We start from the raw sequence: 27,463 nt of genomic DNA on the forward strand, positions 1-27,463 counted from the left end.
TACATGAAATAGATTTTGTTATTCAAAATATCATTTAAAAATAAGTTAAATAGGCACTAAATTAAAAACCTACATAATCCTAAATTTTCTTGGGAGGCTGCTTCGGCATTTCTCAGCCTGTATGAATGATCTGAAATTTATTTCTTTTCATTTGTTTTATAGAGGGTGATAGGAATTGAAACTAGGGGTCTTATGTATTCTATCACTGCTGTTCCCCCAGCCCCTAAAATTAAGATTATTTGTATTGGATGGGGGGGTGGGGGGGAGGGTAATGGGTACTAAGACATGTGAAAGGGTATCAATGTATGTGAATTAATGTACCTTCTATCTGGCAAATATCATGTAACCCTTTTATTAATTACAATTAAAAAAAACTAAAAACTGTATTTAAACAGTGGAGGCTGATGCAATCAAGAATACAAGCAGAGTAGTAGAGTAGTGTGTGTGTGTGTGTGTATGTGAGTGTACACGAATATGTATGTGTACACTTGTATGTATTGGGACTGGGGCTTGAACTCAGAGCCTAGGCATTATCCTTGAGATTTTTGCTTAAGGCTAGCACTCTACCACTTGAACCATAGCATGAGCCACTGGTGGCCAGCTATAAGCATAGTCATCTGTAGAAAATATTCTGTAAAATATCTCTCAAAAGCCAGGTATCTGTAATCCTAGCTATTTGAGAGGCTAAGATCTGAGGATCAAGATTCAAAGTCAGCCTGGACAGAAAAGTCCATTAGAGTCTTATCTCCAAATAACTACCAAAAAGCCAGATAGGGAATAGTGTAGGGCTCTCATGGTAAAGCTAAACCAGCCTTGGGTGAAAGGAGCACAAGGCCTTGAATTCAAGCCCCCACCTATCCATACCAGCGGACACACACACACATACCTGCAGATCCATTAAATCTCTACTTGTCATGTTTGGGTTAGGGGGGTCTTACAGCTGTGGGTATAATGCATTAGTTATCCACAGTAATACTTTTTTCTGCTAACTATTCCCGGGTACACACGCTGTGTATGTCTGCAAACATATAAAGCATAATGCTTTGCAGGGCACTTGCCCTTTAAGAGGATGTGATTGTCTCTTGCCAGCTCTCCATCTCTCCTCTATAAACAGCTGGCGGGAAGGAAATTAGAAAGAAGTACTATACCCAAAAGTAGATGTCAAGAGCATGGAACGTAGGACCCCTGCGTCAATAGTGATGTTCAAGGCAAATTCTCAGCTACAGAGATGTCACAGCACTTCCAACTGCTCTTATCTAAAGCTAGCGTTCCGTTGTGAAGACTAACACAATAGTAAAAACCAAGCGTTCAAGTATTATGTGCTTCCTCTTTCATTGTTCTAGAGCAGGTCTTTCCCAGCATGGACAGGAGGACTGAGAATTTGCTGGGCAGTACATTTTTCTCAGCTCTGTCTGTAGTCCCCATTGTGCTTTATTCTGTCTAATAACTATCTTGCTCACTAACAGCATTAGCTCTGAGGCGTTTTTTGCTATCTAAATATACACAGGCAATTTATAACCCAGCTACGCTTAACACCAAAATACGAGGCAAAAGCACAAGAGCCTATCTAAAAACAAACTGACACAATAAAGGACTGGAGATGTGGCTTAGTGGTGGAGTTCTGGCTTAGCAACTACCAAGACATGCATACATAACATGCATACATACATATGTATGACTATTGCAACACTCAATTGATGCATTGCACCAAATATAATCTGTTTTACATTGGCAAAATTAGGTAAAGACTTACTTTGTTATTTATTACTGCTCGGGAACTGGTCAAGGAAGAGCGGTGACCTTATTTAGAGAGTCAAGAATGGGCATTTGGTACTTGTTTCTTTGGAGTCAGTCTTGACAGATGAGAGATAGCCAGCCACATGAGAAAGAGAGGAGAGCCTCAGAGCAAGGGAGAACTTACATGCGGGGAGAGAGGAAGAAAAGATACTATGGCTGGACACAGGTAGAAGTGGCTTTCCAGGCCTCGGGGGTACTTCAGCGAGGACTCCCCAGTCTCCTTGTTCCTCTGCAGATGGCAGGCTCCTCCAGCAGCAGAGGACAGCACAGGGTAGCCCTAGTTCATCCTGGGACCTTGGGTTGTCCCCAGTATGGACATGGCTTTTCTCAGCCACAAAACAGAAAGGTCAGATATGACGATAGCAACTGTCCAACTCTATGGATAACGATGTCACCTATCTACTAACATTAATTTCTATAAACCAAAGGAATCACTGAATCCCCGGAGGTATCATTCATTCACTTATCAAACACAAATAGCTATGCATCTACTCAGTGGCAGGAACTGCTCCAGATGCTGGCCTGCGAACAAGGCAGGGCCTCCACTTGGGATGCCAAAGGCTGATCAAATAAAATGAGCTGAAGGTGTAGCTCCGTGGGAGACACTGTGCCTAGCCCTGGGTTTGATCCTCAGTATCCTGAAGAAAAACAATAACCAAAATGAATTGTTCATAGTTGGGCATCAGTGACTCATGCCTACAGTCCTTGCTAATCAAGAGGCCAAGATAGGAAGACTGGTTTACAACCAGCTCAGGTAGACAAATCTGAGAGACTCTCATCTCCAATTAACCAGCAAAAAGCTGGAAGTGAGGGCTGACTCAAGTGGAAGAGTGACATCCCTGAGCAGAAAAGCCAAATGAGAGCAAGAGGCCCAACGTTCAAGCCCCAGTACAAGAACACACACACACACACACACACACACACACACACACACACACACACACACAGGGGCCTACTATGTTAAATGAGGTGGCTAGCAAAAGCTTTTCCCAGCAAGTGGCCTTTGTGCACAGGGATCACTTAAAACTCACTTTAAGTTGTTTATCACAAGTTCTGAAGGTTTGAAAATTCTCAGCATCCTTTCTGATCCATGGCTGGGCTGCCAAGCCTCTGTGAGAATAACACTATTATAGTTCAATTATAGTTCAAATCTGGTAAGGGATGAGGCAAATAATGGTTTCGTAGAAATACTCCCCTGGTCTTCCATTGTAGGAACCCTTGCGTTAGAAGTAGAATGCCTGCCATGCAGAGGAGAGCAGGAATGGGTCTATATGCCCCTCGGCTGGTTCTGGCAGCCTCAAGTCAAGCCTTTTTCATTAGAAAGGGTCATGAGGAGGTTAGAGCCCGGTTACAGCCCAATTTGGGAGATGCCAAGAGCGTGATCACAGCCCTCCTAATAACTACTGATAACACAGAGTTAATCACTCTCCCGCCAACCGGAAAATCAATGGTGCCTGCCTTCCCCTGCAGTTTGCCTGGACTCATCAACCTGCCCTCCCCTTCTGGCTTCCCTGCAGAGAGCGGGGAGCGCTAGGGCTTAAATCCCTTTCTGCTTAAAGACTGACTCTTCAGGAGAATAAGTCATCGAACCCCAGGGGTGGAGAGCTTTCCCTTCACCTGAGAGAATCCTTCACATGAAGTCATTCAGCCAAAGAGCAGGAGGAAGCAACAAACAAGAGAGGAGGAAAGGGTTCGGCTTTCTCTGCAAAGACATCATTGCTCTCACAATGACAAGGAAACTTGGTTTGTAGAGATCCAAAGTCTAGAGAATATTTCCAGGCGTACACTTTCTCACGATCACCCTTATCTTGGCCTTTGTAATCTTTCCATGAAGGAAGTGGCAAGTTAATTTTCCTTTTCCTTTACTCTTTTTTCCCTCCCTCCCTCCCTCCCTCCCTCCCTCCCTCCCTCCCTCCCTCCTTTCCTTCCTTCCTTCCTTCCTTCCTTCCCTTTTTCCTTTGTGCCAGAACTGGGGCTTGAACTTAGGACCTCATGCTTTCACATGGCTTTTTCTGCTTCCAAATTGGTGTCCTACCAATTGAGCCATACCTCTACTTCCAGCTTTTTGCTAGTTAGTTAAAAAAAAAATAAGAGGTTCATAGATGTTAGATCTCAGCTTTCTGCATAGCTAAAGATTGCAGAGGAAGTTAAGAGTGCCAGGCTTAAGCTATTTTTTTTTCCTGGTGTCATTATGATTAATCCCAAATAAGCCATTCTACAAAGCATCTTAGTAGAAAGCGTGAAGGGTCAGGACATCAGTTTTCTTCCAAGGTTAAGTTCTTTCCTTGAGCTTCACCAGAGAGATGAAGGCTATGCGGGCAGCCCTAAGTTGGTACAAAGGTCTTGTGAGCAAACAACATGAAACCCCCAAATCACAGGTCCTATTCTTTCAGCTAATCTAGTTTAGAGATGTTCATCACAAAGATGTGAGAGCCTCCACTTGAACTTCAGGGCCTAGAAGCATACTTATCTATGGAAGACACTACCAACAAGGTGTAGAAATCCCTTAGGAGAAACGTTCATCTTAGACCAAGAACTAGAATACTTGGGCAACTGAGCTGTGAGATTGTGGTGCTTGACAGTGTGATGATGGAATGGGGAGAAGTGTGGGATGGACGAAGGAAAGGGATCAGGTTAGTTATGACCTCATCCATCCAAACTTTCATTTGAATGTCTGTTTTCTGTTTGGAGGAAGGGAAATGAAGCAGGAGGAGGCAAGGAAGGCAGTAAGGAACACACGAGGCAGGGTCACATATAAGAACGTTGTTCTCTCTCTCATTCTCTAGACATGAGGACTATCTGGCCACCTGTGGGTGGTAGCTACCCTGTGCATGGTCACCACGCTCACAGCTATTGGAAACCAGCTGCTTGATAAAAGCATTGGTTGAGAGCACAGCCCTTGACCGCAGGTGGAGAAGGGAAGTTGTGGAAAGCAAGGGCCAAATCCCTTTGGCTGTGTTGTGCCCCAACATGGGCTCAGCAGAACTCCGTGCAGGGCACTCGCCCCGAAAACGTACCTCATCTGTGCTATCTTAAGTGAATTTCCTTCCCTACATCCTGCAATTATGGCTCCCTTAATGTTGTTAGTGTTCGTATTGAGTTTTTATTCTTAGGCATTTCCTTAGCTGCATTTCCTCTAAGCATCCTAACTGGTAATTCACTTTGCTTACCGGGTTGCGCTCAGTGAAGTGACTCTCGGGGGACTAGCACATCCCTCACGTGTGCGCAGCGAAGGGAAAGCAGCCAGCCAAGGTGTAGACTTGAGTGTGGAGACGACTGTTGACAGTTCCCAACACCTAGTCCAATGTTAAATCCCTTGCCTTGTTAAGAGAAGAAGGATGATTTGGGCATTTGTGAAGGAATCAGATAAAGACAAGCAGAAAACCTGGGATCCTAGGGCTTTATTACCTTACTCCTTTAGGACCTGTACAATGGTCAGCATAGCTTTCACTGTTAGAAGCTGTTCCACATACAGTGGGCTTCCAGTTCAACTTGGGGATAGCCTTGTGCACAGCCTTGGCAAGGTCAAGGATGCAGAGGGGAACCACTGACACTCCTCTCTGGCTGGCTAGAGGAATTGTTCAGCATGCCTTCCAGGAGCAGTGATGGTACCGACTACAGGAATAGATCCTTCCGCATAGTCTGGAGGGCCAAGCTGACTTCCGTTGGCAATCTTCAAGGAGCTGTCATCTCCCACTTCTCCTATTCCAGAAATGTATGGATGGTAACCCCTTGGCTCCACCTTCCGGAGGAATGAATGCTAGCCTTGAATAAGGTAGAGAGGATCACTGAGGACTTACAGATATATCGAGCCCCACATCATCATGGAAAGATCTTACTCCTTGAAAAAACAATTGGCATTCTATTGACTCTAGTTGCATCTGGCCTGCCAGGGGTAGATTTGTCTTGAGTTTATAGTTCAAATTGTTGAAAGCAAGAAAGGGGTCCTGCTAGAACCTCTTTAGAAGCAGTGTGTTAACGAAGTAGCAAACCTAGGCTGGCCCATTTAATATGTCTTTTTTCTTTAACCATCATTGATAGTTAGAGGAGGTGTTGGTGTTGTATGAGAAAGCAAAGCTTCTATGAAGTGGAGAGTTGCTGAGAGAGCTACGTGGTCTTAGCATGAAGGATTACACTTCAAGCCAAGTCCAAATAGCAAGGTTGGGGAGAGCGAGGACTGTAAGGTGCTCAATACTGTTTGCTTCTTGAATTGAGAGCAAATAGCATCAGGGTTTTATTGTTGGTAATGGTGGTGGTGGTGGTGGTGATTTTTCAGGTGAAATGTGGTTGGTTTTTGTTTGTTTTGTACTGCGGGAGATCATATCCAGGGCATTGCACACGCTAGTCAAGCATTCTGTGGGCCAGCTATATCCTCTGCCTGTTATATGAATTATAACAGCAAATTATTTAACTAACATTTTCTTTAGATACACTGAGTTTCAGATTTCAGCTTACAAGAATTTGTATAGTGTGAGATGCATGTATATTTTCTGCTTCCATTCATCCATCCATGAATACCTACATCCACTAACTCAGCCCTCAGGCTCATAGTGGGGAGATAAAAGCCCACAGGAAAGATCTCAGTGGAGGCCAACACACAACCCAACGCCTTTGCTCTCCGAGCTTGACGGTGCACTAGGCGAGCAGATTGTGTGTGCCTCCTGAAGACCACGGCTGTTTGGCAACTGTGACTCGAAAATATTTTTTGTTTGTTTGTTTTTGTTGTTGTTGTTTTTCATGAAAAACTGGAGCAGCACACGAGACATACCATGCAAAGTGGGTCCCTTTGCCACCCCTGCTCTGCATTCTAAACCCCAGTGGGTTTGCCAGCTACGTTCCCATATACCTACAAATGTGCAAATGGGAGCAAAATGCACTACCAGAACCTTTTGCTTTTCCTTTTGTTCACTTTCAACTTCAAAGCATCCTGACATGTCAGGATCTGATTAGTTACTCCAGCTTTTTGTTATTCTTGAGTTGAGCACATGCTTGTTTTGTTTATGTGTGTGTGTGTGTGTGTGTGTGTGTGTGTGTGTGTGTGTTCTATGTTTGTTTCCAAGCACTGAAAATACCCATTACCTCCACTGGTAATGGATACTTTGGATGTGATGCCCACCCAGTGGCAGGTGTAGAAATGACACTGGTCTCTGCCTTCTGGGTGATTCATTTGTGGGATGGTAGAGATAAGCTCTAGGCAATTTTCTCAGCAGATGTGAGATCTTAATTGCTAAGCCCTAAGGGTATGTGGTCAAGTGTCCTCCACTGAGCTCCAGATGGGTTTAGTGCATTAAGGCAGGAGAATTGAAGTTCCTGAAAGAAAGCTGTTTGGTCTCATGCATGATTTATGGCCTCATTTGACTTAGAGGCAGTTCCAAATTTACCAGGTCCTAGATGACAGGCTGTGGTAAAAAGACAACAATACTTGTAAATACTTGTAAATTGGTGTCTATCTCCTCTATACTGGGCATGCTCATTTGCAAGAGAGCTCACCTTACACATCAATTTTCTCAACTGTGAACATTAAAATAATGTCCAGGAAAGCTACACATAACCCAAGCCCTCATGGAGAAGAAGGATTGTAAACTCAAGGCCAACCTAGACAATATAACAAGTTCCGTCTCAAGCCCCTTACCCCAGTGGAGCCAGGAACCAGTGGCTCACATCTGTCATCCTAGCTACTCAGGAGAATGAGATCTGAAGATCACAGTTCAAAGTTAGCCTAGGCAGGAAAGTCCATAAGACTCTTATTTCCAGTTAACCACTTGGAAACTGAAAGTGCTGCTGTGGCTCTAAGTAGTATAGCTGTAACCTTAAGCAAAAAAGCTCAGGTACAGAGTCCAGGCCTTGAGTTCAAAACCCACAGCTGACCATAAAAGAAAAAAAAGTAAGTCAGAAGCTGATCTGAACTTGGCAAAAAGGAGCAAACAAGGAAATGTTAATTATTTTAGGTTGTGTTCGCTACCTGCTGTTTGTGCCTTCGTTGTTTTTCCTACTTCTATAGGACCTGGATATGTAAGTACCCATTTTCTGATAGTCATTGGTGATGCTTGTTCTGTAAGTGTTTGTGCTTCAGGAGTCCAGTCTTATCAGTTTGAAACAATTGTCTCTCCCAGTGATTCACCCTCACATAAATCCACACACCCACACATCCACACCAACCCTGGTGACACACACAGCAAAGAGCCCTGGATTTGAAAGGAAAATGAATTAAAATAACGCTCAAGGTCTGAATGGAGTTTGTACTTTCAGTTCTTTATGAAGAGTATTTGGAAATATTCTAGAGGCTCAACTTCACAAAGAGCTGCTTTGTTGTTTTGTGGTGGTAATGGTGGTGGTGGCTGTTTATACCAGTCCTAGGTCTTGAACTCAGGGTCTGTATTTTATCCCTAAACTTCTTTTGCTCTACCACTTAAGCCACAGCAACACTTCTGTCTTTTTAGGAGTAGTTAAGAGTCTCACAGGGTTTTCTGCCCATACTGGCTTCGAACCTCAGTCCTCAGATCTCAACCTCTTGAGTAACTAGGATTACAGGTGTGAGCCATAAGCACCTAGCAAGAACTGCTTTTAATTCCTTTCCTAACACCAGATAGAAAACCCTAAAGCAGTGTGGATTTCAAGGTGAGAAGAAAACAGGACAGGAATGATAAAGAACCCGAGCTAAGCCAGGTGCTGATGGTGTGAACTAATAGAGATGATGTGGTCTTTATTTTAAATCTCATTACTTTCTAAACTCTGAACTGCTATTAAAGAATAAAAATAATTTCTGACTTTTCTGAAAAATAATTCCACGAGTCAACATATTACACTTCTGTTAGTTAACAGAAAATCTCTCGGATTTCTTTTCCCTTGTGGTGGACCAGCCCCTGGTTATAGAGGAAAGAAAAACATTAAAATGTAACAAAGTGCATGATGAGTGTGTATGTGTGTGGAGGGGGTTGAAAAGAGGCTCTTTATGCTCCGTGGGATCCTGCAGAAGCCCTGGCTCTATCCTCTTCTTGTAGATCTGTAGGGAGGAAGACAAAGTGGGGACGTGTTAGCCAACACTCTGCAGTGTGCATAAGATATTCCTTTAAAAAATATATTGTGGGGCCAGGAGTTTGGCCTAGTGGTTAAAGTGCTTGCCTAGCATGCATGAAGACCCAGGTTCGATTCCTCGGTACCACACACGTAGAAAAAAAGCTGGAAGTGGTTCTGAGGCTCAAGTGGTAGAGCTCTAGCCTTGAGAAAGTCCAAGGACAGTGCTCAGGCCCTGAGCTCAAGCCCAGGACTGGCAAAAAAAAAAATGAAAACAAATATATTGTGGCTGCCTTCCTAGTAGTAATGTTATTTCAAGAATCAAGTGTTTTGAAGCAATTTAGATTTTACTTATGCTAGTATGAAAAGTAAAGTCCTGCTACCTGGAGATGCATCAGGCACGGTAGAGTTGTCCTTGCAGGTAGAAAAGGTCTCTGCCGGCTCCTGTGAGCCCTGCCCTGCAACCATCTGAGGATGTGAGCTGGGTTTCCTTCCAACAAAATCAGTTCACCCCATGGGCGTTGTCTACTTGGGATCAACAGGAGAGACTACCTAGTGAACTGGAATTTCTGTCTACCCACGTCCCATATATCAGGCAGTCAGGACAGAAGTAAGGTTCATTCTTCCTCTCAAAAACTCACCAGGTCCCTGTGCCATTGCTTGGCACCATGCAAGGGACCTGACCACTTTGCCGAAAGTCACAATGATTCGTAATTGCTTCGTGTGTTACGGCCTCATGGATTCTTGCTTTATGGCCAGGCTTTGGGGCCTCAGCCAAAAGGAGGGTGATGGATGATAGACTTAATTGAGTCCCTTTGGATAGAAGGGCCTCTCGATAATATAGAGCAAAGTCCTTCATTTAGGGCAAGCCAAACTGAGTTAATCATTACACTCTTTCACTGAGAACTAAATGGAGAAACGGTTCCTTTCTAGCATAGTAATTGTATGTACTGAGCTACAACTCAGGGCCTTGTGCTCTCACTTGGCTTTTCTACTCGAAGCTGGTATACATGACCACTTGAGCCATAGTGCCACTTCTGGATAGTTGGAATGAAATGTCCTCAGATTTGTCTGCCCAAACTGACTTCAAACTTCAGTCCTCAAATCCTCAGCCTTCTGAGAAGAAAGGGTTACAGGTGTGAGCCAGCAGAGCCCAGCTCCTCCTGATCCCTCTTTCAGACGTCAGGTCACCAGCCCTGAGCTGCCATTAAGCTACTTCCTACCTCTACTGAGAGGGCTGCTCTGCTCATTCACGTAAGTGGAATCATACAGTGTGTGATCTTTCAACTCTGGCTTCCTGCTATCTTTTAGGTTTTAAATTCATTTAAATTCATGTAATTCCCTTCTTCCTTTCTTGAAATAAAAATTCATGGGTAATGTGAACTACTACATACATGAGTTTTTTTAATTAATATACCTTGTAATAAAAATAATGTTCTGCCAGGAGTGTGGCCTAGTGGTAGAGTGCTCACCTAGCATGCACAAAGACCTGGGTTTGATTCCTCAGCACCACATACATAGAAAAAGCCAGAAGTGGTTCTGTGGCTCAAGTGATAGAGATCTAGCCTTGAGAAAGCCCAAATGCAGTGCTCAGGCCCTTAGTTCAAGCCCCAAGATGGACAAAAATAAAATAAAAATAATGTTTTAAGCAAGTAACAACAGGAGTGTGTCTTCACTAGAATATTTTGTAGTTTGAAGAAAGTGATCCAACTTCCCTGAGGCAGAGGAATCAATATGTGCTGTTGTATAGTACAATAAGCAATATTTGCATTGATGACTCAGTTGTCCCAAAGCTGGTCAGATCCTTGATAAAGCGCCACAAAAACTAAAATTCCCTCCCAAAATACTAATGGTAAGATCTTGGAAACTCCAGTGTCGGTTGCAACCTTGTTTAAAAATATTTTTGTTGTCATATACCAATGGCTCATACCAATAATCCTTGCTACTCAAGAAGCTGAAATCAGGATCATGGTCCAAAGCCAGCCTGGGCAAGAAAGACTATGAGACTCTTAACTCCACACAGGGGGAAAAAAAAGAAGTGAAGCTATGGCTCAACTGGTAAAGTACAAGCTTTGAACAAAGGAAACAGTGCTCAGACCCAGGTTCAACCCCAGGACCAGCAAAAAAAGAAAAAATAATTATTGTATATATTTTAAAATATTTGATGTTGGGAACGGGAGTTTGGCCTAGTGGTAGAGTGCTTGCCTAGCATGCATGAAGACCTGGGTTTGATTCCTCAGTACCACGTACATAGAAAAAAGCCAGAAGTGGTGCTGAGGCTCAAGTGGTAGAGCTCTATCCTTGAGAAAGTCCAAGGACAGTGCTCAGGCCCTGAGCTCAAGCCCAGGACTGGCCCAAAATAAATAAATAATATTTGATGTTTACTTGTCAAACAGAGTTAGTCTCTTACTGCAGACAACTTTAAATGGGATTCTCACCTACCCACTTATCTGAAGAACACTGAAGAGTCACAGCAAAGGCAGTTCTCATAGAGGGACACTGCTCTGTGCATTGCAAGGCAGCTGACAGCCTTGACACCCTCCCCTCTCAAAGCCAGTGTTGCCTCAGTAGTCACAGAGTGAACCAGATTGACCTGCCCTCATTGAGTCCCAAGCTCAGCTCTTCTCATCCTAAAAACAACATCTATCTTCCCACTTTCCTCTGGGGCCATGCTCCTTCCATGTCTTTATTTTCTTTTCCATATGTAATGTCTCTCTAGTTGTCATTCTCCCTATACTTCTAAACCTACTCATCATTCTTCTGCTTTATAAAAAGAGGGTATGCTGGGGACAGAGCTCAATGGCAGAGCATTTGCCAAGCATGTGCAAAGATCCTGGGTTCAAATCTGAAAAAAAGAAAGAAAGAAAGAAAAAAAGAAAGAAAGAAAGAAAGAAAGAAAGAAAGAAAGAAAGAAAGAAAGAAAGAAAGAAAGACAAAGAAGAAAGAGGAAAACATTTTTCAGATCTCTCCCTGTTGGAAGGTCTGCTGACCTGTATCTCACCTGGGTCTCTCACCTGGGATTCGCAGTTTTCTTAACTGACTCCCTGCAGCCAGTCGAGGGGTCTTCACCCCATCTGTCTGCTGTCATCGAAAACATCTGCTCAGGATGGAGGTCAGGTCAGCCTCTGCTTCTATCAAATAGGCTAAAAATTCTTTCCATAGCATAGTCCTGTCGCCAGATCTGCTCTGGACGCCTGCTCCTCACGTTGCTGGAGAGCTGTGAGCCCCTTTTTGAAATATAATTGAGATATAGTGAATTCGACATATTTAACTGTTTTGTTGAGGAAAAATTTACATATTATGCAATTTATTACTTACCAAATAAGTACTTTTCAGTGTATTTACAACATTGTACATATTTTAAAAATGGAACTTGGCCCACTTTGGTATGTATACCTGTTCTGACCTCATTACTTCAAACAACATGCTATCTCTCACCCCCTAATACCTCAAGCTCATTTCAGATTTGTCTCCCTTCCCAGGAAACCATTGATCTACTTTCTGTTACTATCAAAGCATTTGGAATTTCAAGAATTTTATATCAACAGTCATGCAAGTATGCATTGTCTCAGTTTTGTTTTGTTTTAGTTTGGCTTCTTCATTCACTGTAATTATTCTGACATCCATCCATGTTGTTAAGAATATGTCAATATACTGGCTCATACCTCTAACCCCTGATTACTAAAGAGGCTGAGATCTGAGGATCGAAGTTGGAAGCCAGATTGGGCAGGAAAGTCCAAGAGACCCTTATCTCCAATTAACCAGCAAAAAACTGGAGGTGGAGCTGTGGCTCAAGTGGTAGAATGCTAATATCAAGCAAAAAGAAGCTCAAGGCCCTAAGCTCAAGCCCCAGGCCATCACACACGCGCACACACACACACACACACACACACACACACACACACACACACACAAACAGGGATGTGTCAATATTAGATAATACATTAATTTTTGTAACTTTGCAATATTCCAGTTCATGATTTTACAACAATTTGTTAGTCAACTTCCCTATTGATAGATACCAAGTTGTCGCCCCCCCCCCCGCACCCCGCCATCCAGCAATTGGGGCTATTATAGAAAAGTTGGTAAGAGTCTAACAGCCATGGTCATGCCTGTAATTCTATCTAGTCAGGAGGCAGAGATTTAGGGTTTCTCTCCAGGATTCCATCCTGGGCAGAGAAGTTTGTAATATTCTTATCTCCAATGAACCAGCCAAAAGCCAAAAGTGGAGCTGTGGCTCAAGTGGTAAAGTATTAGCCTATAGTGAAAACTCTCAGGGACAATGCCCAGGCCCTGAGTTTAAGCCCAGGACTGACATAAAGGAAAGAAGGAAGGGAGGGAGAGTAGGGAGGGAAGGACAGGAAAGAAAAGGGTAAAAGTGCTATGAACACTCACGTGAACATTCCTGTGTGAGTCTTCGTGAGATTAAGTGAATGTCTAGGTTTGCATGGCATTTAAGAAGCTGTAGGACTGATGTAAGAGTTGCAGATGCCCTCCCCTTCCCCCGCCCCTCCTCTCCACCTAACACACCATTCTGGAGGATGTGTGGTAGTGTTCTGACATCTTCAGAGGCCCCATTACCTCCCCCCTCCACCACCATTACTCCTCCAAGCCTTTGCCCCTCCTCTTGTTACAACCAGGATGCCTCTCTCACAGTCCCTCATCTTCCTTTAATACTCAGCCCCAGGACACCTGGCCCTGTATTTGTCAGCTTTGTGTTACAGTAGCAACTTAAAAAGAGGAAATGTTTATTTTTAGCTGGCAGCTTGGGAGGTTCCCATAGTCATTTGGCCTGGTTGCTTTCAGACCTGTGGAGAGGCAGAGCATCAGGGTGGAAGCACATGGTACTGGGCACAAAATACAAGAGAAAGAAAAAGCAGCTGAGGTCTCAATAGCTTTCTAAGACAACCCAAGTCGGTGCTGGTGGCTCACACCTGTAATCCTAGCCACTCAGGAGGCTGAGTTCTGAGAATCGTAGTTCAAAACCAAGTTTAAGATTTTGCCCTCCAGGGGCTGGGAGTTTGGCCTAGTGGTTAAAGTGCTTGCCTAGCATGCATGAAGACCCGGGTTCGATTCCTCAGTACCACATACATAGCAAAAAGCCAGAAGTGGTGCTGAGGCTCAAGTGGTAGAGCTCTAGCCTTGAGAAAGTCCAAGGACAGTGCTCAGGCCCTGAGCTCAAGCCCAGGACTGGCAAAAAAAAAAAAAGATTTTACCCTCCAATTTGCCACCAAAGGGCTATAAGTGGAGCTGTGGCTCAAGTACAGAGCTCTACCACTTAAGCAAGAAAGTTAAGGGCAGTGTCTACACTGGGAGTCCGAGCCCCAATACCAGCCTCCCTCCCCCCAATTAAAAAATACAACTCAATAACCTAATTTCCTCTCTCTAGGCTCCACCTCCTAAAGATTCCATTACTTCAGCATAGTGCCAGAGGCTGGGTATGAGGACTATGGAGAATATTCAAGGTCTAGACTAGGGCATGCTCCAATAGGATTCAATAGACAGCTTTTTCAAAGCTTTTTTGCAGATGAAGAAATTTCTGTTGTGTGACTTTTTCCTTACTGATAGAGCTTGGTACAGCATAGATCCACTGTCCTGAATGGCAATGGTGGGGATAAGACTCAACATTCTGACAATGGTATGCTTTCCTTGAACTTGAAAAACCTTAGCTCTGCTTTGTCTCATTTTTTCTACGGAGCTATTGTTCCACTCCATTGTTATTTGACGTTTGGCCATCAGAAACAATGTGTGGGTGTGGCAATATTTTATACGTGAAATGGACCGATCGTAATTCTTGAAACCATCCTTGAAACATAGGAGGCAAAAGACAAAGGAAGTCAAAGGAACATATGAGCTTCCAGGAAATTAAATCGGGTCTGACGGATGGTTACTCAACCAGTCTTCACTTTACAGTTTGGTTTCCTGTCTTGAAGGGGTTGACACATTTGAGGGTGTACCAGCATTAGTCATTTCTGCCTGTAATGTTTTGTTGGTGGTGGTGGTGAAGGAAGGGGAAGAATTAAAGAAATGCTTTTCAAGCAGCTTCTGAGAATTTCCTGGTACTCAGTCATGTTTGCATATTTTCCATATTTCCAGAAAATAGACAATGGGATGTGGTTTTACAGGTTCAGGAGTGGGAGGGGCAAGCTTGGAGAGAACCTGGCTCCAGGAGCCTCTTTCTTGGTAAGACGGGAGGGATGAAGAGGTTAAATTTCCAAGTCTGATTAGAAACCCCTGCTTTGGAACTCACAGTAATTTCAGGGAGCTTTCACAGGCTGTGGATTTGGCCTGCTGCGCCCAGACAGAAGCTGCTGGTTTTAACCCAGACACAGCCCTCCTGGGGTGATACTGCAAGAATTAACCAGTAACTCAGGGAATGGAAAGAAAGCACAGGGGTATGGGAACTCCTAAAGCAATCTGGCTGGCAAATTCAAATTGTTTCAAAACCGTCCTCCTCAGTAGGTTGTGTGCCAAGCAAGGTAATGGCATCCAGCACTAGCAAAGCTCTAGAAGGCTCAATACAGTCGCTGTAAGACAAGAAATCTTATGATTTAAGTTGTGACAGACCAACCTGTGCAACAGCACAGACAGAGCAGAGAAGGGCTGCTCCAAGTTTCCTATGCATAGGCACCTGGCCAGCTCCTGAGGGGGGATGTTGTACTGTTCAGAACAGAATCTGCACACCCAGAGATGCCTTTGAGTTCCTGCTCTTTGAACAGGCTGCAGTCCTGAATACCAGCTACTCAGGAGAACGAGGCAGGAGTGTCTTCAGAACATAGTGAGAGACCCCATCTTTAAATCTATAAATGAAAATCCCTTGGCAGTCCGATCCTCAATCATGAGAGGAGGTGTAAAGGTAAACACCAGTGTAAAGGTATGGATGGCCCTTTTCTCCTCCGTCAACCAGGGACGGCCCTGTAGCTGTCTTAGGCACAATAAATGCTTTGCTGGTAGAGTGGCACTGTTCAGTTTTGAATGAATGGTACTATTTGGGGGGAAGTGTAACATCAAATACTGAGTTTTTAACATCTGTTTAAATAAAGAAAAGAAGGGAAGTCAGTTCTTCATTAATGGCCTCATGGTAAATTCATTTGAACAGATGGCTCACAACTGTATTCCTAGTCTACTCAACAGACTGAGATCTGAGGATCATGGTTCCATGCAAGTCTAGGAGACTCTAATCTCTAATTAACCAGCAAAATGCCAGAAGTGGAGCTGTGGCTCAAGCAGCAGAGCACTAGCCTTGAGGAATAAAATTAAGGGACATCATTTAGTTCCTGGGTTCAACCCCCACATGGGCAAGCACACACACACACTCACACAGGTTCATTTGAACAAGTTTTAGTCTTTCTCATAGGCTTGGAAACAGCCCTAGAGTTGATATTCCTGATCCTTTTAACTTCTGAATGTAGTTCAGGTAAAGCCGGTGTGTTCTGTGGTTATGAGAAGTCATGTGGTCATGGCATTTACTGACAGCTGAATCAGATATGCACAGTAACATTTACTTTTGGGACTCACAAACAAACTTGGTGGTGTGCATAGTCCACCTTTTTTTTAGTGCAAGGCCCTAACAGAACACTAGTCTTGAATGCTAATAGGCTCAGGGACAGTGCCTTGGCCCTGAGTTCGATTCCCACAACCACCAATAACAACAAATCTCATTTTCCCATCTGAAACATCATCTTACAAGGCTTGCCCAGTAAGTAGGAGAAAAAGGAAGTCAAAGACAAACTGGAGACCCTAAGGGAATCGAGAGCTTCAAGACCCTCCCTTGTGTTCCTTACTGGGCTAGACTGACCCCCCCTGGTGATTTTCCAGCTGGTGATGTATGTCGGCCAGGTGGCCAAGAGCATCCTGAAGTGGCCTCGACCTGCCTCCCCTCCCGTTGTGCAACTGGAGAAGAGAGTCGTGGCAGAGTTTGGAATGCCATCCACCCATGCAATGGCAGCCACTGCCATCTCCTTCACCTTCCTCATCTCCACCGTGGACAGATACCAGGTGAGGGGACCCCATCGTCTGTCCTCCTGGGTGGAGGGCTTCTACCCCATCCAAGCACAGCAAACAGAGCTGGAGCTCAGAAATGGTTCCAAAAGCTGCTCCAAGGATCATGAAGGTTTCTAAAGACCAAGAGGGGCCTAAAACCCATTGAGCTGTTGATCACAATTTCCTTGTAAATACACCAATCCAGCCAGGCACCAGAGGCTCCCGCCTGTAATCCTACCTACTCAGGAGGCTGAGATCTGAGAAATTAATAAGCAAAAAGCTGGAAGTGGAGCTAGGTTGAAGTGGTAGTGCCATAATGTGGAGTGAATAAGCTATGCCAGAGCGCAAGGCTTTGGGTTCAAACTCCAGCACGGGCACTAAATGATAAACAAACATAGACATGAGCAAGCATACCATGTGTTGTTCGTGGGTGGAAAGGGACACCTCTAGCATCACAGGATAAGGTACACAGCTCAGGTGGTCTCAGGAACCTGGGACACCATCTCCTCCTAGAAAAAATGAACCCCAGCCACCACCTAAACAGACAGAAGTCAGAGCCTGTCCTGCACCCCCACAAAGGGTGTCTGAGCTGAGCTCTATAAATGACCCAGCTTCCCTGATTCCATTCAGTCCCTCTGTCAGAATCCCCACACCTGGGGCAAAAAAGACTCTGTGCCCCAAATTACTCTTCCACAATGCATCTACCCCTGGATAGGGGATCAACTGTGAAAAATGAAGATTCCTTCCCCGCCCCCCCCCAGAACTATCTCAATATCAGATCAATAGATATTGAAAATAGAAGTATTTTACTTCATATCTGCTTAGATGCCAGCTAGAATAAAATCTTTTTTTTGCCAGTCATGGGGCTTAAATTTAGGGCCCAAGCAATGTCCTTGGACTTTTCTCAAGGCTAGAGCTCTACTACTTGAGCCACAGCACCACTCCCAGCTTTTTTCTATGTATGTGGTACCGAGGAATCAAACCCAGGTCTTTGTGTATGCTAGGCAAGCACTCTACCACTAGGCCAAACTCCCAGCCCCAAGAGTAAAATCTTTTAAACATTAATACTAAAATAAAGCTTTGCTTTATTTTTTATTTATTCATTTATTTATTCTGTTGAGGTTTGAAGTCACACTTGCTAAGCAAGCACTCTACCATTTGAGCCATGCCCCTGGCTTCTTTTGCTTTGGTTATATTTCAAATAAGGTCTCCTATGTGAGCCTGGGCTTGTCTAGACCAAAATCCTCATAAATTTATCACTGTGCCCAGCTTTGTTGATTGAAATGGTGGGGATGTCTCAGAATTTCCTTTTTGCCCAAGCTGGCTTTGAACTATGATTCTCTTGATCTCAACCTTTCAAGTAGCAAGGATTACAGGCATGAGCCACCAGACTCGGTTGGCTCCTATTTGGACCTATTATTTCAGTTTTGTGTTTAATTCCACAAATGTTACCTAGCAACTTTTTGGAATTTTAAATTTTATTCAGTTTTTCTTCTTTCCTTCCTTTCTTCCTTCCTTTTGCTTTCTTTCGTTCTTTCTTTCCTTCTTTCTTTCTTTCTTTCTTTCTTTCTTTCTTTCTTTCTTCCTTGCTTCCTTCCTTCCTTCCTTCCTTCCTTCCTTCCTTCCTTCCTTCCTTCCTTCCTTCATTCCTTCCTTCTTCTTTATGTGTTGATCCTTCAGCATAAAATCAGTACCTGGGCACTATCCCTGAGCTCCATTTCTGGTTTTCTGGTGGATAACTGGAGAAAAGAGTCTCGTAGACTTTCCTACCTGGACTGGCTTTGAACTGCAAATCCTCAGATCTCAGCCTCCTGAGTAACTAGGATTACAGGCATGAGTCACTAGTGCCCAACATCAACTGAACTTTCTTATAGGTGACTTTAGTAGATCTGTTTTACTGCTTTTTTACCTAGACACCCAGGAGTACCCCCAATTATAGATTCTAGGGAGATGGATGTGAAACTGTCATTGTTGGAAGAGATAAGGGACAGGTCCACTCCTGGCTCTGCCTCTTCACTTGGCCACTCAGTTTAGGCCTCCATTTCCTGAGTGAGAGCCAGATAGATAGATAAAATCCTTTGTCATAAACTACTCTGAGATCATGCCAGGTCACATTGTCTGAGCTCCTCAAGACTGTGAGTTAACTTAGTTCAGAGTCCAGCTCCATATTGGACCCTAAGTCCACAGCCCTAGAAGGATGGATGTCTGGCTCAGAGCCAGGCTCTGCTGGATAGCACTCAGGACCCAGAGAGGTCTGTGAACATGCTCATGTCACTGAAGAAGGAAGCAAGGAGAGGTTGGCTGAAAGGTGCATCAACCACAACCATTGAAAGGTTGATTTTTCTTTTATTGAGATAAAGTTTCACTCTGAAGCCAAGGCTGGCCTAGAACTTGCAATCCTCCTGCTGAGTGCTGGGATTATAGTGTCGACCCCCCCCTCCCCAGCAGACAATAAGCACTCATTGTACAGTCACTGACTATAATATTCCTTTTGGCCAAGTGCTAGTGGTACACATCTGTAATTCTATCTAGTCAGGGGACTGAAACCTGATGATCAAAATTTGAAGCCCAGCTGGGACAGACAAATCCAAGACTAATTAACCAGAAAAGGCTGGAAGTAGGGATGTGGCACTGAGTCCAAACACACACACACACACACACACACACACACACACACACACACACACACACACACACTCATGAAAAACAATATAGATAAAAAATTTTAAATTGTTAACTTCATAAAAACTACTGGCATAAGAGTCTGAAAGCCAAGTTCTCTGTGATAATTTATATATATTCCAATGTGGAGAAATTTCTCAAAATGGTATTCATCTCTGTCTTCTCCTTAACTTCTTGCTTTTGTTTCTCTACTTTTAAAATATGTTCAGATAATAGGAAATGGGGGAAAACAAGATGAGGGGTGGGGGAGGGGGGAAGGGAAATGGGGACCATGACATGTGAAAGGGTATCAATGTGTGGGAATTAAGGCACCATTTATCTGGCAAATATCATGTAACCCTTCTATTAATTACAATAAAAAATATATTAAAAAATATGTTCAGATAAAAAGCCATATAATGAGTGATTGCTGTCCCTTGGTTATCTCATATTGTTACAGTATTTGACCTTGTTACCTGATATATTGTATATATGCTTATTTACTTATTTGAAATAGGATAGGGAAGAGGGAAAAACAAGATGAGGGGCAGGGGTGGGGGGAGGGAAATGGGGACCAAGACATGAGAAGGGGTATCAATGTTTGTGAAGTAATGCACCTTCTATGTGGTGAATATAATGTAACCCATTAATTACAATAAAAATATATGAAAAAGTAAGTTCAGATAAATAAGATTGTTGGTATAGGGCACCTAAGCTTCAGTGATTCTGGCTCAGTGAATCCTATTCTCAACCAGGACCTCAACTCACACACATGTGATCTTATTGTCTTCTTTCTTTCTCCTTCCCAAGTACCCTTTCGTCTTGGGCCTGACCATGGCTGTGTTGGTCTCCACCTTGGTGTGTCTGAGCAGACTCTACACAGGGATGCACACGGTCCTGGTAAGAGGAGAGATGGGGAAGGTCTCTGTGACTGAATGACATTGGATCAGTGAATGTGATTCCTTTTGTTCATTTATAAAAGTATCTGCAAGCCCGGGCCAGTTGCAGATACCTGTATTCCTGGATACTTGGGAGACAGAGGAATTAAGACTTCAAGGTCAGCCTGGACTATACAACAAAAATGCTGTCTCAAAACTTTTGTGTGCACATTTAATTATATTTTTTCCTCGGGTCAATGAATTAAGCAGCTATTATATTAAGGTGCAAGTATAAAAATGGTGGTGAAATAATAAAGAAAGGCATAGTATGTTCCTGTATATTGCTAATGACTGAGTGGAGGTAGAAAAGTTGGAGACCACTTCTTTTGGAGGATCTGTCCCAGGAGAGACAGAAGGACCGAGCCACAGCCACTCTCCCCACCCTTGTCCTACCTTATTGTTGGAGTCCAGGCTTTTTTGCACATGCATAATTGTCCCTCATAAAGATCTTGAGATCCTGGTGTCCATAACACATGTCTGTAATCTTTGCAACTCGGGAAGCTAAGACCTGAGGACTGTGGTTTGAAGCTAGTGTAGGCAGGAAAGTCCATGAGGCTCTTACCTCCAATTTACCAACTGCCCAACAGACAGAAGTGGAGCTCTGGTGGCAGCACACCAGCTTTGATTGAAAAAAAAAACAAAAAAACCCTCAAGGAGGATTGTGTAGGCCTTGAGTCCACACACACAATCTGTGGTCATGACTCAGTGTAGGACCAGCGTGGCTGGAGACATACTGGTTCATTATTTCCACTGTCAGAGGAAATAGTTGCTTGCTCCAAGTGGTAGAAGGTAACTTCATAGGTTAATAATCTCCCCTTTTCAGTAGCAGTTTAGTCATCTCCTGTGGTGCCAGGCTGGCTGCCAGACCCGGAAGATAATAATGGAGGGAAGCAAGCACACCCCCTCCTATGTGTCCATGCCGTAAGAGGAGACGGAAGCCGCTGCACCAATGCACCCCATTAGTATGGAGCAGCTGGACCGAGCCGACTAAGGCGTCCTGTCATCTCCGGTCTCTAGGGATGGACTGCCACTTAGAGTGCTACCAGCGGATTCAGATCCCATGGGAATATTGCAGAAATACCTCTGGAGGTATTTGGGGACCTGAGTTCATAACAGCATTACATACACTAGCCAAAAAGTAGAAGCAACCCAAGCATGTATCCATGAATGAGTAGTAAGCAAAATAGAGCTGATAAAGACAATGAATATTATTCAGCCTTTAAAAAGGAAGGGCAGGGGCCGGGAGTTTGGCCTAGTGGTAGAGTGCTTGCCTAGCATGCACGAAGACCCGGGTTCGATTCTTTGGTACCACATTCATAGAAAAAAGCCAGAAATGGTGCTGAGGCTCAAGTGGTAGAGCTCTAGCCTTGAGAAAGTCCAAGGACAGTTCTCAGGCCCTGAGCTCAAGCCCACGATTGGCAATAATAATAATAAAATAAAAAGGAAGGCCATTATGACTTACGCTACAACATAAATCAGTATGGACACTATTGTTAGGTGAAATAGGTCTGTCACAAAAGGACAAATATTGGATTAATCTCCTTGTATGAAGAACCTTGAGTAGTCATATTACGAGACAGGAAGACTAATTTGATAGGCAGGGGCAAGAGGAAGCAGGGCACAAGGAGCTGTTGAATGAGGAGACGGTTCTGTTTTACAAGAGGAAGAGAGCTCTGGGACAGACAGGGTAAGGGTGCCACTGTATAAGGACTACTTGAACTGGCTGCTTGGAAATGAGCATCCGCGCAGATGTTAGGAGTGTAGTTTATAATGTATATATTATAGTCTGGAGCTTAAATTCATATATATATACATATATATAAAGTCACAAATACATATATAGGAACTCACACAAATTCACTTAACTGTGTGAATATATATGAATTCCTTATATATGAATACTTACATTTATATGCGTTCACCAATTTGCATGGAAATACATATATATAAGTTCACATAAATGTGCACATATGTGTATATGTACATATATGTATACCTACATGTCCATGTGTGAGAATTTAAGCTCCAGAAGCCAGTCCTGGTCTTCGACAGCCAGCCCCCTGGTTGAACCTGATGTGCTGCAGAGTTGAGAGTTGCTGGTTGCACTGCTGTAATATTCCCTTCACACTAGACAAGGCACACCACTGAGCCCTCACACCGGGGACGGTGAAGGCTGGTGAGCAAGGGCCCATCGGGCTAGGTCGGGAACTCCACTGGCCCCCAACTGCAGCTGAACTTGTGGGCAGACCACATGGGGAACATTCTCTGCCTAACCATGTCACTGTCCTTGCCAAATCAAGCCAGGAGAAGGCCTCCATCATCAGCCCCACGCAGCACGAGTGGCCCAGCCCAGCCCGCTCTGGCAGCCTGCCAGCCACCAGCTGAGTCACTTTCAGCTCTAAACCTGTTTCAAAGCTGTTCTCACACATGCACCTGAGGACAGTTTCTGATTGTGCAGTTTCACGCATGGAGAGCTCGCCCTGACCTCTGATTGCGGCTGGGATGTGTAGCCATGCAGGGCCTTTGGGGGAGGTGACCTTGGGAAGAACTTAGTGTTGTCCTGTCAAATGTGGAAATAAAGCAGTATCGCGCAGTCAGGTCAGGCGGTATGTGCTTGTATCCCCACATTTAGGAAATTGAGGCAGTGGCATCACACATTTGAGGCCAGCCTAGGCAACACAGAAGACTCTTAACTCCAAAGATTTTTTTTTTTAACATTTTAAATATCCCACACCTGTAATCCTAGCTACTCAGGAGGCTAAGATCTGAAGATCGTGGTTGGAAGCCAGCCTGAGCGGGAGAGTTTGTGAAACTTTTATCTCCAAATAATCATAGGGAAAGCTGGAATTGGAGCTATGGCTCAAAGTGGTGGAGCACTGGCCTTAAGCAGAAGGAGCTCAGGGACAGTGCCCAGACCCAGAGTTCAAGTCCTGGGACCAGAAAAAGATTAACAAAAATTTAAATAATAAGGTAAAGCTGCATGTCAGTGGCTTAGGCCTACAATCCTGGCTACTAGCTGAGAGCTAAGGATTTCCTTCAAAGCTAGCCTAAGTAGCAAAATTGTGACACTTTTACCTCCAATTAACCAGCAAAAAAACAAGGAATAACAAAAAAGCCCAAAATGGAGAAAGTGTTAAAGCACCAACCAATCCTAAGCAAAGAAGCTAAGGAACAGTCCCCAAGCTCTTGGTCCAGGCCTAAGACCCACACAAAAATTAGTAGTAGTAATACCAGTGATCATAATAAAGCAGATTACAACACACCTGGGGTCTACCCTGGTTCTGGGGCTGACATTCAGGGGAAAACAAAGTTCTTCATTGCTTCAGCTAGTTTTTTTTGAGACATTAATTTCCTACAGTAAAAGCATTCAGAGACTACAATGATTTGCAGAATCTTTTTTTTTTTTTTTGGTGTACAATTTTATGTTCTCCTGCTTTGAAGAAGACAAGTGGGAAGAGGGAGGAAAAGGCAGGGACCAGAGGGATAGCATGCACGGCAACGCTGCCGCCTTTCTCCTTCTCTTCAGAAGGCTCTAGAAATGGACATTATGTTTGTATTTGTGTTTGTGGCAGGATGGTGACAGCAAATTAGAAAGGCTTGTCATCTTGTATTTAAGATGTCTTATGTGATTCCATTACACACAACTGATTTTAAACCCTTTGACAGATAAAATAATCATTCAGAATATATTAACAGACATTTTGCTGGTAGATTAGTGACTATGAGAAATACAAATGAATGATGAATGTTTGTTCCATTCATTTTCATTCTGAACTTGCTGAAATGCTTTTCAGTTTCACTGTCCTCAGTCAGTATAATCAGTGAATAATTAAGTAGATATTAAGTATTTACTTGCTTAGTTCTCTCTATGTTCCCTGAAGTAGTGCATTCGTTTTGGTTGGAGCTGGAGAATATTCAAAGGACTTCTCAAATATTAAATTATCAGCAAGCTATTTAAAACAGTGTCTAGCTTTGGATGACAACATCTCTGGTGGTTTTCGTTTTTTCATTTTCTTTGTAACTACTTAAAAAGCAAAGCAAGAACCTAAAGTACCTTACTTAATGGAAGGAAAGAGCCAGTTGTAATACAAATCATAATTGAATTATAAAATAAATTTGTAATATAAAACTCTGTTGTTAGACCCAGTTAGAGGGGTTAATTAGATAGGGTGTGTTTCTGAACATCAGTCACCGCCTTACAATGCCTATTGTTTTCTCTTAATCCCACGGATCACTGTTTTTAAACTTTTTGAAAAAAAAAAGGGACTCACTTCTGTTTCAAAAGTAATATGCATTATGTTTAAAGATGGGTTTTCAAAGATAAGAGATACCATTCCTATGGGGCTGGGAGTTTGGCCTAGTGGTTAAAGTGCTTGCCTTGCATGCACGAAGACCCGGGTTCAATTCCTTGGTACCATATACATACAAAAAGCTGGAAGTGGTGCTGAGGCTCAAGTGGTAGAGCTCTAGCCTTGAGAAAGTCCAAGGACAGTGCTCAGGCCCTGAGCTCAAGCCCAGGACTGGCAAAAAAAAAAAAAAAAAAGAGATACCATTCCTAGCCACGTATTAGTGGCTAACACCTGTAAGCCTACCTACTCAGGAGGCAGGGATCTGAGAATCATGGTGTGAAGCCAGCCCAAGCAGAAAAGTCCATGAGATTCTTAGCTCTGATTAATGACTGAAAATCAAGAAATGAAACTGTGGTTCAAAATGGTAGAGCACGAATCTTGAGCACAAAAGCTCAGAGCAACCATGCTCTGAGTTTGAGCCCTGGACCAGCACACGTGTGTGTGTGTGTGTGTGTGTGTGTGTGTGTGTAAGTTGCATGTGCATTCAGAGAGCCATTCTTGGGAAGATGTGGAAGGAAACTGCAGCCACACCATGATTCTGTGCAACAACCTGGTACATGCAGTCCTAACAGTTTGTTTATTTAGTTTAGCAATACTGAGATTTGAACTCAGGACCTTGCTCACTCAACATGCTTATTAGGCTGGTGCTCTACCACATGAAACATGCCTCCAGAGAGCGCCTAATGAATTTTTCTGCCTGGGCTGGTCTCTGACTAGATCTCAAACCCAGCTCTCAGCCTCCTGAGGAGGATTACCGCCATGAGCCACTGGAGCCTGGCTGACGTTTTTTTTAATCACCTTTCCCCCAAAGCCACTACTAAGCACAGTTTTCATGTATTCTGAAAACGTGGGCTACAGGAGCTTCCAGAGTGTACTGAATGCAGGAAGGGCTGAGTGGCAGCCTGACGGTGGGGGGGGGGTGCCCCAGACGATGGGGCCTGGCGGTTGACCTTCTGCTAGAGTGTGGGTCCACAGGGGCTGAGATGGACAATCAAGTGGCTCATGGGAAGCAGGTGGCTCATCTCAGTGAGTAAAACCAGGACCTCTCGAACCCCAGACTGACAAGAAGCCTGGTAAGTGCTTCAAGCTGTAACGAAAATGTGCCTTCTTTTCCCAATAAACAAAACAAGGGCTGAGGTGTTGCTCAGTGGTAGCGTGAGCTTAGCATGTATTAGACCTACGTTCCGGTCTCTCTACAAAAAAGAAAAGAAAGGGGAAGGGGAAGGGAAAGGAAAAGCAAAGGAAAGGGAAAGGGAAAGGGAAAGGGAAAGGGAAAGGAAGGGAGGAAGGGAGGAAAGGAAGAAGGGAGGGAGGGAGGGAGACAGGGAGGGAGGGAAGAAGAGAGGAAGGGAAGGAGAGAGGGAGAAAGGGAGGGAGGGAAAGGAAAGGAACTGTGAGACTAGGAAATACCTACAATCACAGCACTCAGGAGGCTGGTCTTGAACTCAAGTGACCTTCCCACTTCAGCTTGCTAAAAATCTGAGACTACAGGCATACACCACCGTACCCACCCACTCTTAAAGTTGTATAGTGTCCAGTTATACAACAATAATTATATATAGCATGACTGCCATATTTCATTCCATTACTGGTGTGCTATAACTTGGTTCCAATTGGAAGCTGTTATAAATCATGCTGCTGTAAGTTCTTTTTACATATCTTCTATAGCCAATGGAGAAGTGGGACAGGGTCATGGAAGCACTTATGTTCAACTCTGGTTATCCACCTTTACTATTATGTTTCCCAAGGAACTGCATAAGCGCTCCAGTTCCCCACCGCCTTGTCTGCACTTGTTAGTGTCACTTCCATGTTAGCCCCTGTAGGCATGTCATGACCTCATTTGGTTTCTGTTACTCTGAACAGTGACATTCTGTCCCTTGTCTCATTTTTTGGTGGGGTGCCCAGTTGTCTTGGTCCCTGTTTTGTTGTTTGGTGTGGGTTTTGGTGTTTCGTTTTTGTTAGTCCTGGGGCTTGAACTCAGGTCCTGGGTGCTGTCCCTAGCTCTTTTGCTCGAGGCTAGCTAGTGCTCTACCATTTTGAGCCACAGCTCCACTTCCAGTTTTCAGGTGATGAACTTCCCTGTGTGGGCTGGATTCAAACCGTGTGATCCTCAGATCTTGGCCTCCTAAGTAGCCTGGATTCCAGGCGAGAGCCAGCAGCACCTGGCTACCATTCTTTACTGGACTGCTTGTCTTTGCCTTACTGATTTAGTGGTAAGGCAAAACTCAGAAGTACAGATAACTCATTTCTAGCCCCACTTTGTGGCTTGTTTGTCCACTCCTTTGTGTTTGGGAGTTTTGTTTTGGTTTGGTTTCCCTCTTCTGGTGGTGTCACTGCTGGGCTTGAATTCAGGATCTGTCCCTGAGCTTTGGTACTCAAGGCCACAGCTCCACTTGCAGCTTTTTGATGGCTAATTCGAGAGTCACAAACCTTCCTGACTAGGCGGGGTTCAAACCATGACCTTCAGATCTCAGCTGCCTAAGGAGCTACGATTACAGACTTCATTTTTACATCTTAATGTGGTCTAATTTATCCATCTTTACCTCTTTACAGTATTTTTGCTTACCACTAGGTCACAGAGTAAGTCCTCTATTTTATAGTTGAGAAGTTTTATGTCATTTTCTTACTTATATCTGAAACCTTGGAATTGATTTTATGATTTATTTTTGTGCTATAGGAAGGCCCCATTTACTAAGCAGCATTCACTGAAAGAATGAACCT

The 27,463-nt window shown here is 43.8% G+C and overlaps 1 protein-coding gene across 1 annotated transcript in view; it reads left to right on the forward strand.

The window, feature by feature from the left end:
* The window catches only part of Sgpp2 (sphingosine-1-phosphate phosphatase 2), an 85,706-nt gene that overhangs the window by 45,640 nt on the left and 12,603 nt on the right, over nt 1–27,463 (forward strand). Inside the window, exons 3-4 of the mRNA XM_090354899.1 lie at nt 16,630–16,809; nt 20,266–20,355. Coding sequence (XP_090211025.1) covers nt 16,630–16,809; nt 20,266–20,355 — 270 coding nt within the window. The remainder of the gene's footprint in view (nt 1–16,629; nt 16,810–20,265; nt 20,356–27,463) is intronic.

Source organism: Megascapheus bottae, chromosome 21, assembly GCF_031878675.1.
Source record: "Megascapheus bottae isolate mThoBot1 chromosome 21, mThoBot2.hap1, whole genome shotgun sequence".
NCBI lineage: Eukaryota > Metazoa > Chordata > Mammalia > Rodentia > Geomyidae > Megascapheus > Megascapheus bottae.